At 42.1% G+C, this 20,597-nt stretch overlaps 1 protein-coding gene across 2 annotated transcripts in view; it reads left to right on the top strand.

Moving 5' to 3' along the window:
• SSBP2 (single stranded DNA binding protein 2) overlaps positions 1 to 20,597 on the top strand; it is a 313,296-nt gene that overhangs the window by 249,154 nt on the left and 43,545 nt on the right. For both annotated transcript variants that reach the window (XM_040341647.1, XM_040341649.1), the window contains exons 6-7: positions 15,554 to 15,613; positions 15,702 to 15,768. In XM_040341647.1, coding sequence (XP_040197581.1) covers positions 15,554 to 15,613; positions 15,702 to 15,768 — 127 coding nt within the window. The remainder of the gene's footprint in view (positions 1 to 15,553; positions 15,614 to 15,701; positions 15,769 to 20,597) is intronic.

The raw sequence follows: 20,597 nt of genomic DNA, 5'->3' as shown, positions 1-20,597 counted from the left end.
GCTAGTCACTTAGGTTTAATATATGTAAGGGTTTACAACCACTTTATGTGGCATATGTAAGTGGTAATGGGCACAGCCACTTCATTGTGCACAGGTCCCAAGGTCTGTGCAGATAATAATAGTGTTGAGTCAAGACACCAGCGATCCCAGCATGTATGAAATAGAAAGACCTGAATAGTGTGTATACTAAGGTGTGCTTTACATTGAGCTGCACTGTGTGTATTTATCAAAGAGCAGTGCTTGCTTGCAGTGATTGACCTGCTTAATGGCCACCCTCACCATCATCTTTGTTCTAGGGGAGGATCTGCGAGTCTGAACTCTGATCCTTCCCTTCAACAGAGATTACGTGACCAAATGCCTAGAATTCTGATCATGTGAGCAGCATTGGAGCTCACCTGGCATTTTCTTAGAAAAGGCATTTCAGGACTTTCATCTACTGTATACTTGGCTGTTCTTCAAACAGATCTTGTGGAATTGTTGACATTAAACTGCTAAAAGCATGCCCTAGCCAAATTGTCTTGTAAGAGACACGTGGGAAGAGCTGCTGCAATTTCTATACATGCAAGAGATGGTAACGTGCGCACTTTTAGGAATAGTTTAATTTTACAATTGCATAAGTATGTGTTTCCATTTTTTAAGGTTCTAAATTCATAGATGCATAACATGGAGGGGTTATACACAGCGTCTGGATCTGACCACAAAAAAATGGTTGTGTGGCAGCTATCGTATTTGGCTGAAATGTGATGGTTTATAGGGAGTGTAATATTCAGCTCACTATAACTCTGTACTTTACAAACATTAACAGTTGCTTTATTATTCTGGTATAACTGACATATTTTTCATTGTATGTACAATCCTACTTACATACGGTATCTTAAAGAGTTACTAAATCCACAACCGTGAAATCAGTCTGTATATGCAGTAAAGCATGCTTGTTATACTCACTGTGGAACCTAAGGGGTTAATTCTCTGCATTGTGTAAAAAGGCTGTTTGATCCTGTATGCACAGATCCTCCCCTTCTTGCATTGCCCCAAAACATGTCTGGATAAAACAGGGTTAGTGTAGTCAGATTACACATGCTCAGTTTGTGTATGGCTAGTTTTTTTTTCTTGGGAGTGCATATGATCAGAACAGGGCCAATCGGCACTGTCCAGACAGAGGGTGAGGGGTCCTGCATCCTGATAGGACAGTTAGTGCAGTAAGATTTAACCAGACTCTGATAGAAGTCACAAGACTGCTATATACTGCAGTTGAAAAACAGTTGCAGTTGTTTATATTTTCTAAAACTATTGCATTTCCATGTTCTGTGTACTGTGGGAGACCAGGTATAGTAGATAGCAGGGTACTGGGTTTAGTAACACCTTTATATACTCACAGTTGGTGTAGCAAGTACAAGTTCTGTTAGCATAAGCAGAGAAAATATGCATGCAGGAAAAATCCAATGAAGGAAAATGAGTGTTGCATACTGGGATTGTTGTCCACAACACAAAAAAACAGGATTGGTAAAATATGTTGTATTTGAAACTTAATGATCACGGATTAAAAATTAAATTCTGATGAAAGTCATTCATATGAAAGAGCTTTTAGACCAACATTGTCAAAAAAAAACAATCTGTGCAGTTTGAAATTTTCATATATATTTTTTTTTTTCACAAGGAAATTGTGAAATTTGCTTGTACATTTAACAGATCATGCAGGAGAGGTAAGGAGTAGGATGCTGCAGTCAGAACCTCACAGAAGAGAGGTGAGGGTGAGAGGCTGCAGATAGTCAGGGATTAATTTTCTAAAGGCAAATAAACTGTTCACTTTGCAAGTGCAGTTGCACACTGCAAGGGAGTTATCCCCAGATTTTAGGAGTGAGGTGAAGCTCTGCTGACTTGCAATCATGTGCAAGGAAAAATGCAGTTTTAAAAAAAAATTCCTTTACGTGATTGGGTATTCTTCACCACATTCATGAAGCTCCAAGGAAAACTCCTTTGCAAGAAAACACTTCTAGTGTATTTGCATTTAGTAAGTCAACCTCAGTCATATAAGAAAAAGTAGGGGATAAGAGGCTGCAGAGAGAGTGACACAGGAGAGAGGAAAGGGGTGAGAGGATGGAGAGACGTTGACATAGAAGGGGGGGGAGAGAGGCTGCAGAGACTGTGACACAGGAGATAGGAGGGGGGTGAGAGGATGCAGAGACAGTGACACAGTAGATAGGAGGGGGGTGAGAGGATGCAGAAACAGTGACACAGAGGAGGGGGTGAGAGGATGCAGAGACAGTGACACAGGAGAGAGGAGGGGGTGAGAGGATGCAGAGACAGTGGCACAGGAAAGAGGAGGGGGTGAGAGGATGTAGAGACAGTGACACGGGAGAGAGGATGGGGTGAGAGGATGCAGAGACAGTGACACGGGAGAGAGGATGGGGTGAGAGGATGCAGAGACAGTGGCACAGGAAAGAGGGGGTGAGAGGATGCAGAGACAGTGACACGGGAGAGAGAAGGGGGTGAGAGGATGCACAGACAGTGACACGGGAGAGAGGAGGGGGTGAGAGGATGCAGAGACAGTGACACGGGAGAGAGAAGGGGGTGAGAGGCTGCAGAGACAGTGACACGGGAGAGAGGAGGGGGTGAGAGGATGCAGAGACAGTGACACGGGAGAGAGAGGGGGGGTGAGAGGATGCAGAGACAGTGACACAGGAGAGAGGAGGGGGTGAGAGGATGCAGAGACAGTGGCACAGGAAAGAGGAGGGGTGAGAGGATGCAGAGACAGTGACACGGGAGAGAGGATGGGGTGAGAGGATGCAGAGACAGTGGCACAGGAAAGAGGGGGTGAGAGGATGCAGAGACAGTGACACGGGAGAGAGAAGGGGGTGAGAGGATGCACAGACAGAGACACGGGAGAGAGGAGGGGGTGAGAGGATGCAGAGACAGTGACACGGGAGAGAGAAGGGGGTGAGAGGCTGCAGAGACAGTGACACGGGAGAGAGGAGGGGGTGAGAGGATGCAGAGACAGTGACAGGGGAGAGAGAGGGGGGTGAGAGGATGCAGAGACAGTGACACAGGAGAGAGGAGGGGGTGAGAGGATGCAGAGACAGTGGCACAGGAAAGAGGAGGGGGTGAGAGGATGCAGAGACAGTGACACGGGAGAGAGGATGGGGTGAGAGGCTGCAGAGACAGTGGCACAGGAAAGAGGGGGTGAGAGGATGCAGAGACAGTGACACGGGAGAGAGAAGGGGGTGAGAGGATGCAGAGACAGTGACACAGGAGAGAGGAGGGGGTGAGAGGCTGCAGAGACAGTGACACAGGAGAGAGGAGGGGGTGAGAGGATGCATAGACAGTGACACAGGAGAGAGGAGGGTCTGAGAGCCTGCAGAGACAGTGACACAGGACAGAGGAGGGTGTGAGAGGCTGCAGAGACAGTGACACAGCAGAGAGGAGGTGGTGAGAGGCTGCAGAGACAGTGACACAGGAGAGAGAAGGGGGTGAGAGGCTGCAGAGACAGTGACACAGGAGAGAGGAGGTGGTGAGAGACTGCAGAGACAGTGACACAGGAGAGAGGAGGGGATGAGAGGATGCAGAGAGGGTGACACAGGAGAGAGGAGGGGGTGAGGGGATGCAGAGACAGTGACACAGGAGAGAGAAGGGGGGTGAACAGCTTTTTTACCTGCAAAAAATGTATACAGGGATTGTTTTTCTGCGTTTACATTTCAGGTGCAGCAGATTTCAGTTCACCTAAAGCGACCTGGGATTTGATGTTGCACCAGGGTATATGCAGGCCCTGCTAGGTGCTTGCACTGTACCACCATAATGTGCTCAGTAGAAATGGAAAGGAAACTTTTTTTTTTTTTTTTCCAAATTCTTTATAGTATCCAATAGACCAGAAAACGATATGTTGAATGCATCACCAAGACAATAAGGTTAAATCGATTACTATAGGAACCGACAAGTTAAAAAGTGGGGTATAAAAATCTGTGTATAGACTCACTCAGCTGCTGGGGTGAAGAGAGCGGTAGCCATAAGGTTGAGCACACAAAGAGCTCTGTAACTTTAAAGGAATAGGAACTTCTATCTGTGCAATCTGAATTTCTAATGTTCTTAACCTATATACCAATCCTATGCATGACTCTAAGATTTCTATCCGGGAACCCACATTCTCTCTAGTTCTCAAACTTTCCATTACTATTAACATGTTTAAACAGTTCCTCAAATCTTACTTTTTCAAAGTTGTCTTCCTCTTCCGTAATCAGTCAGCACCACCTCCATCACCTCTGCCCACAGCTGTCTCTTATACCCATTCTGTCTAGCATTGCTTGTAATCATGTTGGAGCAGGGCACCATTCTCCTCCTGTCATTTTCCTGTACTCTCTGTCTGAACGATTTAGAATACAGCAAAGCATAAGAACCATAATATGTTGGTGCTTTAAGGCAATAATAACATGTTTTCCCAAGAGAAAGTCTTTAAACTGAAGTGGAGCTCTACAGTAACCAGTAGGAATCCTTTTATTTTATCAGATGGCCAAAAATGAAAGCTAATTAATCAACATGATTAACAGCAACAAATTTGCACCTTATTTTTTAAAGCCCAAACAAAATTTCTCTTCTGTCCATGGACGGACACCGGTTCCTTATACTCTTGACTGTAGGGTTGTGTTCCGTCTATTAAGAGAGGACTAGGCAAGAGTATAAGGAAGCTGTGTTCGTCTATGGACTTCAGAGAAAAGGATTTTACGGTGAGTACAAAAATCCTATTTTCTCTTATGTCCATGGACGGACACAGCTTTCTTATACTCTTGCCTAGTCCTCTCCTAATAGACGGAACATAACCCTACAGTCAAGAGTATAAGGAAGCTGTGTCCGTCCATGGACTTCAGAGAAAAGGATTTTACGGTGAGTGCAAAAATCCTATTTTTGTTGGCATTGTATTGAGTCCCCAGAACAAAATAGGGGGGGATCTTGCTTTTGGTCTTGCTTTGGGAATACCTTTTCCACTGACAGCTAAAAATTGTCTTTTACTTACTCTATCCAAACTAAACAGAAGATTATCAGCTTTAGATGTACTTTAAATCGACAAGGCACCCTTGACCAGTGTACTTTCTGTGCTTCTTTTCTTTATTCAAAATGTATTGGAAATTTTTCCTTTTAGGAAGGTAGTTGGTGAAGGTTAAAGTGAACCTGCCATATAAGAAGCAGTGGGCAATTCATAAATCACTTCTGCATTGCCCAGCTATAGCCATCTTGGGGAATGGCAAACATGGCCTAGAGCGCCACCAGCTGAAGAGGATGCCTAGAGTGGAGTGCCAATGGCAATGTTAAGGGTCCGAAGATATCTAATAAAGTTTAACATTCTGTGACTGGAGGTCAAGAATGATCTGAAATAGTTCATATTGACTAAGCGCTAACATTTGCGAAAAACGCGTCTACCTCTTTGTCCCCTGCTCCATCTGTCAACCACTTGTCATATGAAGCTTCAATAAAAGGATTTTTGGAAGTGCAGCCATCCGGAATTATTTCTTCAAGTTCATAGTGAAAGTTTTCACGCGTGGAGTGACTTGTATGCATTTTATTCCGGTTCTTCCAATATCATTATAAAGATGAATTTGACACCCAGCCCAGATTATAACTAGTTCTTAAATATTTAGGTGTCACTGTTAAATCCTGTACTTAGCATGACATGAATTTCAGTTACGAGTGTTTTATGAGCCCATTCAGAGAACAGAGCAATTAACATATCTTCTGCTGCAGACATGATTGACAGTCCTTTATTTGATGACAGTTATTTCCGAACTCGCTGTGCTCAGACCTAGGAAGCATCCAAATGATACCTAATCTTAGATCTGGCTGTTTAAGATCCACCTAACCCTCTTTTGTTCCATTTTCTGCCCTAACTGATGATTTTGTTAAAATATTATATTATTGTATGTTTTTTGCAGTTTTGTAATCTTGCTGACTACCTACTAAAAAACGGATTTTTCACTTTTCGTAGACGCTCGCTGAAGCAATGCATTTTATTTTTTAATGAGTACTTACTGTACTGTTTTCAGTCGGTCTGACCAGACTAATAGGGATAAACAGTGCGGCACAATCTGTGATGGGTTTCTTAGCAGAAAATGCAGCATGCTTGGGTAATTATCAAATATGTGCATATGTTATTAAAGGATAAGTCCACCCAAAAGTGATTTTTCAGTTTTTGGTAGGAGCTGAAGAGGGGAACAACCCAGCAATATCCTACATCTCTCAGGGATGCTTGCTTTTTTTATCTGGGTGTTTAATGCTGTTAACGTTATGATGGGTTTCCACTCTGCCAGTTGGATTTGTTATTGATTTCATATTGAGGAAAATACAAAAGGAAAAGTTGGAACACAGAAAGGTGTGCAGAAACGCCCAAAACTAAAGGAAGCTGGCAGCGGACTTGGTCCGCTAGACTTTACCAATAGCAAAAATATTTTTTGGTGGCTATTAGGAGATTTTTAAGTGTTTTTATTTTGTTTCATACCATTAACCTATAACCCTAAGACCCCTTTCACACTGGGGCGTTTTTCGGGCGTTTTTTAGGCGCTTTGGCGTTTAAAAAAAAGCCTGTAAAGCGCCTGAAAGAAGCCTCATCTGCAATCCCAATGTGAAAGCCCAAGTGCTTTCAGAGGCCTTTCACACTGCCAGCGCCCGAAAAAACGCTGGTAAAGCGCTGCTAAGACCCCTTTCACACTGAGGCGCTTTTCAGGCGCTTTGGCGTTAAAAAAAGCTTCCTCAATGGGAAGGGGGCTTTAGGAGCGGTGTATTAACCGCTCCTAAAGCGCTGCAAAGAAGCTGCATGCAGGACTTTTTTTAACGCCCTGCCAGCTCAGCGCCTCAGTGTGAAAGCACTCAGGCTTTCACATTGGGATTGCAGATGCAGCTTCTTTCAGGCGCTTTTTTTTAACGCTAAGACCACTTTCACACTGGGGTGTTTTTCAGGCGCTTTAGTGTGAAAGCACTCGAGCTTTCACATTGGGATTGCAGATGCAGCTTCTTTCAGGCGTTTTACAGGCGCTTTTTTTAACGCTAAAGCGCTTGAAAAATGCCCCAGTGTGAAAGGGCCCTAAGGCCCCGTACACACCATAGAATCCATCCGCTGAAAAATCCCAGCAGATGGGTTTCAGCGGATAGATCCTATGGTGTGTACACGCCAGCGGATCTGTTTCCGTGGATATTTCTCCCCTGGGATGGATTCCAGCAGATCGAATATTTGCTGACATGCCAAGCAAATCCATCTGCTGGAATCCATCCCAACGGATGGATCCGCTGGTCTGTATAGACTCACCGGATCCATCCGTCCGAAGGGATCCCCCGCATGCGTCGTAATGATTCGACGCATGCGTGGAATTCCTTATATGACAGCGTCGCGCACGTCGCCGCGTCATAATCGCGGCGACACGTCATCGCCAGAGGATTTCGGCGCGGATTTCAATGCGATGGTGTGTACACTCCATCGCATAGAAATCCGCGGAAATCCTCGAGAGGATTTATCCGTGGAAACGGTCCGCTGGACCGTATTCGCGGATAAATTCTCTCGTGTGTATGGGGCCTTAGACTTTAAATGAGTTCATTTGGAGAGATTGTGGGGTTGATTTACTAAAACTTGAGGGGCAGATCCACATACATTTGCGGCGGCCGCAGCGTATGTACGATTCGCTACGCCGCTGTAACTTACTTTGATTTTGTTTAAATCCTCAACGAATCCGCGCCATAAGTTACGGCGGCGTAACGTATCTCTCGCGGCGTAAGGGCGCGGAATTCAAATTCGGCGAGTAGGGGGCATGTTTCATTTAAATGAAGCGCGTCCCTGCGCCAAAAACGAACTGCACATGCGCCGTCCGTAAAAACTCCCATGTGCATTGCGCCAAATGACGTCGCAAGGACGTCATTGTTTTCGACGTGACCGTAAATGGCGTCCATCCCCATTCACGGACGACTTACGCAAACGACGTAAGATTTTCAAAATTAGACGCGGGAACGATGACCATACTTAACATCGAGTACGCCACCATATAGCAGCTTTAACTATACGCCGGAAAAAGCCGAACGGAAACGACGTTAAAAAATGCGCTACGTTCGTGGATCGTCGGAAATAGCTAATTTGCATACTCGACGCGGAATACAACTGAAACGCCACCTAGCGGCCACCGGAAAATTGCATGTAAGATCCGACGGCGTACTAAGACGTACGCCTGTCGGATCTAACCCAGATGCCGTTGTATCTTGTTTTGTGGATACCAAAACATAGATACGACGCGGGAAATTTGAAATTACGCGGCGTGAGGATCTGCCCCTGAGAGTGCAAAGTCTGGTGCATCTCTGCATAGAAACCGGCTTCCAGGTTTTATTTTGTCTAAACTTAATTGAACAAGCTGAAGTTATAAGCTGATTGGCTACCATGCAGAGCTGCCCCAGGTTTTGCACACTCAAGTTTTAGTAAGTCAACCTAATGTGTGTTATGTTCGTATGTGTGTGTGTGTGTGTGTGTGTGTGTGTGTATGTATGTATGTATGTATATATATATATAATGTGTGTGTGTGTGTATATATATATATATATATAGTGTGTATGTGTGTATATATATATATATATATATATATATATATATATATATATATATATATATATATATATATATATATATATATATATATATATATATATATATATATATATATATATATATATATATATATATTATGTGTGTGTGTGTGTGTGTGTGTGTGTATGTATGACACAGCATTTTTATATTTAGATATATATATCTACTGTGTCTATATAGTCGTTTACATACTGAAATGCCTACCCTCCCCTGTAGCTACTCTTTACACTTGCATTACTAAATCATGAGGAAGATGTTCAGTTTCCCAATTGACTGCTCAACAATTATTGCATCTATGGCCAACACAGTTTTTTTTTTTTTTTTTTTTTTTTAAATGATACAAATATTTCATAGAAATATATGGTATGTGCCAAAAAATGATTTGTCTGACTAGCTGAATATTTTACCTCCCTTTTGTCTTGCTTGTAAAGCCAACATTGTTCCTAGAGGAAGAATTGCGCGAAGCACTGAACCTATATTGTTGTAGTACGATAACAGTTGGTTGTTGTTGGAAATAACAGTTGTAAGCTCTGACAGTGCACTTTCCTACCCCAACCACCCTGGGGTTTCCCCAAAGGCAGAAAAAGTAGGAGGTAGAGAAATCCAGAGGATAGGAGAGACTCTGGAAAAGTCTTGGAGACAAGCATGGGAGGTGACGACAGAGCTAGAGCGCAGAACATCTTGGGAGAAGTAAAGCAGATGGGTTGGGGGATCCATGTTGAGATGAAGTTGGTGGTGTGATGCAGCTTGTGGCAGTGTTGTGGATGGCTTTGTGTATTATTAATATTTTGAATTCTATCATTTGGCTAATCGGGAGCCAGTGAAGGGATTGGCAGAGAGGGGTCCGTGGACTTTGAGCAGTTGGTAAGGTGGATGAGTCTGGCAACAACATTAAAAATAAATTAAAATGAGGGATGCCCTATGTAAAGGTAGACCAATGAGGATGGAGTTACAATAGTCAAAGCCAGATAGAAAATGAGTGAATTGGCAACTTAGTGGTGTAATTGTTTAAGAAGGGGTATATTTTGAAAATGGAATTATGGTGGCAAGATTTGGATAGTGATTGGATGCAGGGCCAGAAGGAGAGATCACACTTGGCACCCTGGTATGAGGGGAGGGAAGGATAGTTGTGTTATTGATCTCAATGGAACAGTCACAGTATGGTAGAGGATATTATAAGAGTTTGCCATGAGGTGAAAACATTTGAACAATTATTTAATCACAGAGGGTCACAATTTTGTGCTGGATTTGTAAATGTGCTATCTCCTAATTGCAAGTAATAGAGCAAAAAGCTTTTAGTAATTATATTGGGTGATTTTAGCAGCTCCTCATTTTATAATTTGGCTTATTTAAATTGTAGTTCTTATTTAAATGTGTTCAATAGGTTTGAGTCAGAGGGCATCTTCATAAAGTGTACCTTACTACAGAGATCCACCAGCAGTTTTATAATGCAATGCTTTACAAACCCCAGTGCTGATCACATTGGAGCCTGTGATATATTGTTTACTACAGTTACATACACAATAGAGTCAGTTTTATCACAATCCAGTGTTTAGGGAAAGATAGAATTCTAAAATTAGTTTTTAGAACCTTTTCAAATGAATTCTTACGACAGCTAAAGCCCTATGTATAGTACTGTCCAAATAGCCATTTCAAGCAGCAGTAGTGACGCAGAAATATGCAGGCTTCTTGGAATGTAAAGACGCAAACCCCTTCCCACATGCGGGTTATATTAAACCATGACACATCTTCGAACCATATTGCTGTGATTGAAGAGCTCATAATGAATAGGGCTGTTATCTTCCTATTATGGTGATTCTATGAGCAGATCTGTTGGTCCAAAATGTGCCCATTGCCCCTATGATCTCAGAACACCAGACAGACATACTGCTGGATTCCTACTACACAGTAAATTATCAAATCGATGTTATTTGTGTCTGAATTGCGTCATTTCTTGACTTTTTTCATCGGAAATTCCGATCATGTGTAAAAGGCATTACTGTTTTTCACGTCCCAAATCTACATACCAGGTCATACACTTTCAATAGAACACACCAGGGATAAGGTAAAGCCTTGTTCTAAATATTAAAGAGGTACATTCATGGTATATTGGTACACAGGGGAGCTGGAATTTAGAAGAAGAAAAAAGGTGAACTTAGCCTTTAATGTTGGTGGCAGGGATGAGGGATATCGCTCCCATTGCATTGCTGAAGTAGGGTGCTTTTGCAGTTGAGCCTGCCAAAATGTGCAAGTATTCTGTACATATCTGCAAATTATGGCAAAAACTCTCACTTTAAAATGCAAGGAGCATGCTGATTAGTGTGTTGCTTTACCCATCACTATCCACCTACAGGGTGGGGAGAAGACCTGTAAGTGAAAGCGAAACTGCTACAGAGAAAAAATAGGTCCCCTCCCCTGTCAGGCAGGGCTGTGCTGAGTGAAAAAGCTTTGTAAATCGCAGGATTGGATGGAGAAAAATCCAGACCCATTTGGCATATAGCTCATATATGCATTTTATCTGTCTATTTAATCAGTTTGCCTGGAGTGAAGTTTTAATAGTTATAACTTTGTATCTGTTTTATTGATATGCAAGGCAATAGCTTGCCTGTTGAGAGAACACTCTATCCCTGCCTGGTCCAGGCTGCCATGGGTAGAAGTGGACTTTTTACCCTCTTTATATAGGATATATCGATGACATAAGCACTGCTGGATGTGCCTACTGCAAGTGAATGGGCAATGAATGACATTTCCTGCTATGTATATAGCAGACGCAGTGAATTCAGTAATCGGCTTCTAAACTTGTCCTGCAATACACTCAACCATGTGAAAATGGGTCACAGAAGCCTTTCTAAAACTTCATGAACCCCACATCATATATATTTATAGTTTTCTATTGTCTTATACCATTCTGAGATAATGCAAACTTTGGGAAAGTCACTGTACTGTCCCTTTACTGTACTGATTGTCCTGCTTTTGTAATGGCAGTCATAGGACTTGTTCGCCTCCTCTATGGCGCTACTGTCCCTTCAGCAAAAAAAAAAAAAAGGTTTGATCACTTAGAATCAAGGATTATTACAAGGAAATCAAAATAATTTCCCTAATTGTCATATTTGTCTTATCCACATGCAGAAATCCGTTTTGAAGACCAATCATGGTTGATAATGCAATATATGACCCCTATATATATTAAAAGAAATACTTTCAAACAAAACAAAATGACACTGTTTTTCAAAATAATGAAAGTGACAAGGTTAAAAAGAGAAGAGAGAGAGCAAAAAATCTTTATTCATGTCTTTACTGCCATCTAGTGGCACTGGTCATTTACTACAGTATGAAAATCATTTTGAAGATGATCTACCTGGTTCATTTCAAATAAAATAAAATATTTTGTTTCCTGCAATTTGACAATGCTGTACGACTCAAAGTTAACTTAATGGATTATATAATATCAGGCACTCCTGTTTTTAAAACCATGCCTCCTGTTTAAAAAAAAAAAAAAAAATGAGCAAGCTGGAACGTTGATTCCAGCTGTTAATTTTATAGATGGTTAGAAAATTGTAAATAATTCCTGATAGGTTGTTTCATGCAATACGTGTGTGTGCGTACACACACACACACTGACACCATAGGTGGATTATCTTGTTACAATGGCACTTGAATGTCGGTGGGGCATATTAGGCAGCAAGTGAACATGTTGTTCCTGAAGTTGATGCGTTTAAAGCAGAAAAAATGTGAATCACAGTTTGTTCTGTATGGAACTACGTAGCCGCAGCCGCAGACCGGTCAGGGTGCCCATGCTGACCTGTGTCCACAGCCAATAGTGCCTACAATGGGCATGTGAGAATCAGACCTGGACCACAAGGCAATGGAAGAAGGTGGTCTGGTCTGATCAATCACATTTTCTTTTACCTGGTGAAGTGATGGCACAAGGATGCAGTATGAGAAGAAGGCAAGCTGGCAGAGGCAGTGTGATGCTTTGGGCAATGTTCTGCTGGGAAACCTTGGTCTAGTGCAGGGGTCTCCAAACGTTTCATGCAAAGGGCCACTTTATTGTCCTTCAGACTTTAGGAGGGCCGGATTGTGACCAGCAGGGGCAGAAAATGTCACGGGCCCAGCATCAGTGAGAATAAATATGGCCTCAGGGTTGGTGGTCAATAGGAGGAGGAGTATTCCCCCTATTAGTAGGTGGGATAGTATCCCATCATTGGTATCTGTGGAAGTTATAGTGCCCCATTGTTGGTTTCAGTGGGAGGAATAGTGCCTCATATCAGTGGAAAGAATTGTGCCCCAAGGGCTGGATTCAGGCTAGCAAAGGGCCACATCTGGCCCTCGGGCCGCAGTTTGCAGACCCCTGGTCTAGTGGAATTAATGCTTTGATGGGTAATGGCTAATCAGTGCTCAGCGTCATATCCAGAGGTTGTTGTTGGGAAATAGATGTATGAGTGCTGTCAGTATTGCTGCAGAGGTTGAAGGAGTGGGGGAGTCAGCCTGTCAGTGGTCAGACCATACGCTGCATCAAATTGGTCTTTATGGCTGTCGTCCCAGAAGGAAGCCTCTTCTAAAGATGATGCACAAGAAAGCCTGCAAACAGTTTGCTGAAGACAAGCAGACTAAGGAAATGGCTTACTGGAACCATGTGCCGTGGTCTGATGAGGCCAAGATAAACGTATTTGGTTCAGATGGTGTCAAGCGTGCGTGGCGGCAACCAGGTGATGAGTACAAAGACAAGTGTCTTGCCTACAGTCAAGCGTGGTGGGAGTGTCGTGGTCTGGGGCTGCATGAGTGCTGCCAGCACTGGGGAGATGCAGCTCATTGAGGGAACCATGAATGCCAACATGTACTGTGACATACTGAAGCAGAGCACGATTCCCCTCCCTTCGGAGACTGGGCCGCAGGGCAGTATTCCAACATAACGACCCCAAACACACCTCCAAGACGACCACTGCCTTGCTAAAGAAGCTGAGGGTAAAGGTGATGGACTGGCCAAGCATGTCTCCAGACCTAAACCCCATTAAGCATCTGTGGGGCATACTCAAATGGAAGGTGGAGGAGTGAAAGCTCTTTACCATCCACCAGCTCCGTGATGTCATCATGGAGGAGTGGAAGATGACTCCAGTGGCAACCTGTGAAGCTCTGGTGAACTCCATGCCCAAGAGGGTTAAGGCAGTGCTGGAAAATAATAGTGGCCACCCAAAATATTGACACTTTGGGCCCAATTTGGACATTTTCTAAAAGAAATATTGGATAGGTAGGTGACCTAGTCTCCTAAAACTGAATGTTATTCCTCTAATCCTGTAGTTCACATTGGTTAGTGAGCACGGTGGGGCTCTGGTACTCGTTGCAGCATCTCTATATGTGTTCTGTGGTTCAGATCTGCACTATGCACTTCTCATAATTAGGAGGTCAGAGGATGTTTGAGTTGTGTAATTATATATGACCTGCATTATTAAGGAAATTCTTGTTTCCTTTCTCGTATGGCTCATTACCACATACTGTATATTATGGCTCATGCACTGATGGGGTACTTTAAAGGAAACCTGTGCTTGGGAGAATTGTGGGCTATCATTAATGCTAACTTACTGGTTGTCTCTGAGGTCAATAGTTTGAGTCACAAATCTGTTATAAGCATAGAGCCATTGGAATCTCAGTGAAGATAGAAGGATAAACATGACAGCTAGGCAACACACTTCCCAAAAGGAGGGATCTGCACTGACGGCCTCAATATTTTCTTGTAAAAAGGATAAGCACACTTTCACTTTTGAGATCTATGTGAATCTTTCTGACACTCCTATAAAACAAATTCTTTGTTAGAACATAGTTATTCTATGTGTGTGCTATCAAATACACCTTGTTGTTGTCACTTGTATTGTGTATATAGGTAGGGGGACTTGGCATGCCACCCCAACCATAATGTCTGTATTATTCCCCAGGCAAAGTTGTGCAAGGGCCAGGGCCATCTTTAATATGGTTTTGGCCCTGGGCAAACATTTTTTTTGGGCCCCCCTCCAGCTTATTTTGGGCCTGGCTGGTTCACATGTATGTGTTTTGGCGGCCCTCATTTGTGCAGGCACAGCAGCCCATTGATTTGAATGGGCTGCCATGCCTTCGTATATATAAAAAATAAAAGAAATAAAGAAATATATAAAAAAGTTTTTTTTTATAAAAAAAAGGGGGGTTGTCATCCGGGGCCCTGGGGAACTACGGGCCCCTGGGGACCTCCAGACCTCTAAAAAAAAAATTGGCCCTTTAATAAAAAATAAAATAAAAATATATTAAAAAAATATTTTTTTTTTATTTAAAAATAAATAAAAAAAGGGGGGGTTGCCATCTGGGGGCCTCCGGGCCCCTGGGGACCCCTAAAAAAAAATTGGCCCTTTAATAAAAATATATTAAAAAAAATATTTTTTTTTTATTTAAAAATAAATAAAAAAGGGGGGGGGTTGCCATCTGGGGCCCTGGGGACCTCCGGACCCCTAAAAATATAAAAAAATGTTTTTTGTTTCAAAGGGGGTTGCTTTGGGCCCCCAACAGCCCCTGTTTGTGCTATGGTAAGGACGGCCCTGGCAAGGGCCCGAATCAGACATTGACTGGGTCCGGATTCGGACAGTAGTCCACCATTTAGTGATGCCTGTTATAGAGTCTTATTTGTTGAAAAGCATTCATCAGAACATATTTTGGCACTTCGGACCCTCATCAGAGAGATCCATTTTTTTACATGTATAACCCTATGCATAAAAATATGATTGTTAATGGGATCAGACACCATAATGTAAGGGCAGGTTATATAATTAAAATTGGAATCTGAATGGTTTAACCTAAATAGATACTTTTGATCGTCAAGATCCAAAAGAATATCATTTTATTGGATACTGTATAGATTATAAGTCTGAACAAAGGAGAAGCATACTGTAATTTCATAATTGTTCTAAACTTTGTTCTTTTCTTTTTATTTAGCCTTTCATGTCTCCTCGTTATCCAGGTGGTCCACGGCCCCCCTTAAGAATACCTAATCAGGTAACTCTTATTTAACCTCCCTAAAGATTATAACGGGGGCGGTGTTTGAAATAACTGCTTTGTGTAACAAGCATATTCTATTATCTAGGGACTCGGGGGTGTTCCTGGAAGCCAGACGTTACTTCCCAGTGGGATGGACCCTTCAAGACAGCAAGGTGATGAGATGGAACTGCTTGCTATAATTACTGCATATATTATTTGCAATATTTTTTAATTGGTTGCAATTATCAGCTGGAGTTGGCTGATGCATTATATTAACCAGACCATCAGGCTAATCCACTCCGCTTATTCGGAGATTCAAGGCTAAACATAATATCAAGTGTTTAACCTCTATTACAACAACCGGCAATGAATATTGATTTTTTTTGTATAGTATTTAACAAATCATTTCCATAAAAGGTAATGGTATTTGACAGTAGCATTTTCTGACTGTAAACTAGAAAGTGAATTGATTTGATGGATATTTAGAGTGGATCCTGGTCTGCGCTCATTGCTTTGTGTGCAGTATGCGAGTCATTCTGCCATTCAGTCATTGCTGTGCTGCGACATCCCCATCTAAGGTGATGGTTCCACTAATTGTTGCAAGGCTGCTGTGTAAAAATGATGAGACCCATTCACACCACCTGGGTGTATTAATATCCATCTTCAACTAATAGTTTTTGCGTTTTTTTTATGCCTTGAGGCACATTTTCTCCTGCTATTCTGTATGCATTTTAACCCTTAAAGGGATTGTAAAGGTACAATTCGTTTTTTTCCTAAATAGCTTCCTTTACCTCAGTGCAGTCCTCCTTCACTTACCTCATCCTTTGATTTTGCTTTTAAATGTCCTTATTTCTTCTGAGAAATCCTCATTCCTGTTCTTCTGTCTGTAACTCCACACAGTAATGCAAGGCTTTCTCCCTGGTGTGGAGTGTCGTGCTCGCCCCCTCCCTTGGACTACAGGAGAGTCAGGACGCCCACCAACACACAGCTCCTTTCTCTATCTGCAACGTAGAGAGCGTCCTGACTCTCCCGTAGTCCAAGGGAGGGGGCGAGCACAACACTCCACACCAGGGAGAAAGCCTTGCATTACTGTGTGGAGTTACAGACAGAAGAACAGGAAGTGAGGATTTCTCAGAAGAAATAAGGACATTTAAAAGCAAAATGGAAGGATGAGGTAAGTGAAGGAGGACTGCACTAAGGTAAAGGAAGCTATTTAGGGAAAAAACATTGTACCTTTACAACCCCTTTAAACATAAATAATCAATGCTTGGATGCCAGGCTAAATTTATCAGAACCAGCATGTGTCCATTAAGGGCCAGTTCACACCAGATGCAGTTCTGTACAGTTTTGTGTGCATTTTTCTGCACTAAAAATGCATGCACAGTGTTTTCCATGTATTCCAATGGCTCTTGTTGGCACTAGTTCACACCATGCAGTCAGTTTCTGGTGCAGAAACTGACTGCATGGTGTGAACTAGAGCCAACTAGAGCCATTGGAATACATGGAAAACACTGTGCATGCATTTTGTGCAGAAAAGAAGCACACAGAACTGAACAGAACTGCGTCTGGTGTGAACTAGCACTTAATCATTTTTTTTATGTTTTTAGGGACATATAGTACCTTAAAGTATTCATATCTCTTGCAATTTTCCACATTTTTTTCATGTTACAACCAAAAATGTAAATGTATTTTATTGGGATTTTATGTGATAGACCAACACAAAGTGGCACATAATTGTGAAGTGGAAGGAAAATGATAAATGCTTTTCATTTTGTTTCTGAAAAGTGTGGTATGCATTTATATTTAGCCCCGTTTACTCTGATAACCCCAACCAAAATCTAGTGGAACCAATTGCCTTTAGAAGTTGCCTAATTAGTAAATAGATTCCACCTGTATGTGATTTAATCTCAGTATAAATACAGCTGTTCTGTGTTAGAGAACCTTCGTGAACAAACAGCATCATGAAGGCCAAAGAACACACCAAGACAGGTCAGGGAGTGAAGAAGTTGAAACAGGGTTAGGTTATAAAAAAATATCCCAAGCTTTGAATATCTCGCAGAGCACTGTTCAATCCATCATCCGAAATGGAAAGAGTATGTACAACTGCAAACCTACTAAGACATGGCCGTCCACCTAAAGTGACAGGCCGGGCAAGGAAAGCATTAATCGGAGAAGCAGCCAAGAATAACAACTCTGGAGGAGCTGCAGAGATCTACAGCTCAGGTAGGAGAATCTGTCCACAGGACAACTATTAGACCACTATTAGTCGTGCACTCCCCAAATCTGGCCTTTATGGAAGAGTGGCAAGGAGAAAGCCATTGTTGAAAGAAAGCCATAAGAAGTCCCATTTGTCCCATTTGCAGTTTGTGAAAGGCCATGTGGGGGACACAGAAAACACATGGAAGAAGATTCTCTGGTCAGATGAGACCAAAATTGCTGTTCAGACACTCTCCGTCTAATCTGACACAGCTTGAGCTATTTTTCAAAGAAGAATGGGCAAAAATGTCACTCTAGATGTGCAAAGCTGGTAGAGACATCCCCAAAAAGACTTGCAGCTATAATTCCAGTAAAAGGTGTTTCTACAAAGTACTGACTCAGGGGGCTGAATACAAATACACTCCACACTTTTCACATATTTTTTTTGTAAAAAAAAATGAAAACCATTTAACATTTTCCTTCCACTTCACAATTATGTGCACTTTATTTTGGTATTTCACATAAATTTCCAATAAAATACATTTAAGTTTTTGGTTGTAACATGACAAAATGTGGAAAATTTCAAGGAGTATGATTACTTTTTTAAGGCACTGTACAATATAAGGCTATTTTTTTTAATAAGTGTATTTTTAATAATGCAATTGAATCTGACAAATACACTATTAACCACTTAACGCCCGCCGCACGACTATTTACGTCCGCAAAATGGCACGGACAGGCAGAAGGTCCACTTGATTCTGAGCATGCATGTTTTTTTCTCCATCGGAGTTCCATACAGATGAACGGAATTTCCGATAGAAAAAGTCAGATGGGGCATACACACGGTTGAAATATCCGATGAAAAATTTCCGTCAGACTTTTTTCATCGGAAATTCCGATCGTGTGTACGAGGCATGAGTAAACATTTTTTGCCATTTATACATGCATTCTATAACTTCAGAGCAGCAGAAAGTGAGTGCTGCTTTAGAATCAGATTACATACTGCTTGTTCATTCTGAGCACACCTTTTTTACTCCACTTGGCAAAACACTGTAAAGGAATGGCAGTTAAAAAATAGAGAACTTGTTGTATAGCCCAGTCTCTGTTATATACAATTTAAGCGCTGATCCCATCTGGTCTTTCCTGGCTCTGTTCTATACAGTCTCGGGACTATCCCATATTATCTGCCTTGTAGCGAACAAAATTAATGCATAATAGTTACTTTCTAGTACATCCCTTGGGAAGTCCTATTGAGGTGCTCCTTCCTCAACTGCTCTTTCTCGCTCTTCCTCTCTTTCTACTTTTTTGCTTTTCTTAGGCTGTAGTTCCTGTGAGCACATTTTGTTAGCTACACATTTATCAATATACATTTTAACCATTGTTCCTTTAAAGCAGGCGTCTCAAACCGGTGGCCCTCCAGCTGTTGCAGAACTACAATTTCCATGAGGCATTGCAAGGCTGAAAGTTGCAAGCATGACTCCCACAGGCAGAGGCATAATGGGACTTGTAGTTCCGCAACAGCTGGAGGGCCGCCAGTTTGAGAACCCTGCTAAAGAATTCCAGGTAAGGCTTTTTTTTTTGCATAGTTACATTGGTCCAGCTTAGACTAATGTAAACATGCATGTGTCATACCTGTCCAATCCCCATGTAAGCTGGAAATCACTGTAAGTGGGCACCTCTACTACTGTGTTAATGACTAAGCGCTGATATTTGCGCGAAACGCGTCTACCTCTTTGTCCCCTGCTCTATCTGTCAACCCCTTGTTATATGAAGCTTCAATAAAAGGATTTTTGGAAGTGCAGCCGTCCGGAATTATTTCTTCACCTCTACTACAGTGATTGCTGCTGACTTCCAGGTCCCTTGGTGAGTTTCTGCCCTGTTTCTAAGTGGATTCAGAAGATCACTCGCTTAGCATGGGCACTATTTGGAGAGCATTTTGCATTTTTCTCAGTGAATGCAAAGAGTTGTTTGATTGGATGAGATGGAGAGGAGGGGAAGTGATGTCACAATCCCCACCTCATGCAAACAATGAACACCTTGTAATCATTGGGAAAATGCCAAACGTGCTTACTAAGCAGCTGGGCAGCCTTGTGGCATGGGTATCGGAAGCCGGCGGCATTCACTGTAGCGCCTCCTACAGTGATTTCCATCTTCCACATGGTTTGGCTTGGCATGACACATGCACAACCTCATTGGGTCAAACTGGATAAATGTAACTATGCAAAAATAGCCATACCTGGAGTTCAGCTTTAATGATCATATACTGCTTTTATATTGAATATACTACTAAATTTGGTACGTTGTACCAAACTCTTTACTACAATATGCTGTTACTTGGGGAGAGCCAACAGTTATGGTTGTTTTAGCATATCACAACCCATATCATGTAAATGTATTGCAAGCCAATTGGAGCTCGGCAGCGGTTTATTAATTAAATAAAGCAACATTTTCCTGAATTCTGACCATTTTCAGATTAATGTTACCATTTTGAAGAGTTATTTGCAGAATTCTGAGCTTCTGACTACATGCAGCATCTTGTCACAGTGTTCGATTTAGATTCCTGTACTGTAGTTCTACAAGAAGTTTCATTTTTCCCCCCCCCGGATTAAAAAAGGATATTGGCATCAATTCACAAACAAGCATGAGTTATTTTACATGTTTATTTTGCTTGGAAATGTTCAACTCACAAATATAAATGTCAGCATTTAACCACTGGAAACCTGTGTCTAATGATTTGGTTCACATATGTCCGGCCATGGTTTCAGTGCGATTTTTAAAAGGAATCCAATGCGGTTTTGTTCACCGG

Source organism: Rana temporaria, chromosome 1 (assembly GCF_905171775.1).
Source record: "Rana temporaria chromosome 1, aRanTem1.1, whole genome shotgun sequence".
NCBI classification, from domain to species: Eukaryota; Metazoa; Chordata; class Amphibia; order Anura; family Ranidae; genus Rana; species Rana temporaria.
Note: the sequence above shows the minus strand (reverse complement) of the source record. Positions and strands in the feature narration are given on the sequence as shown.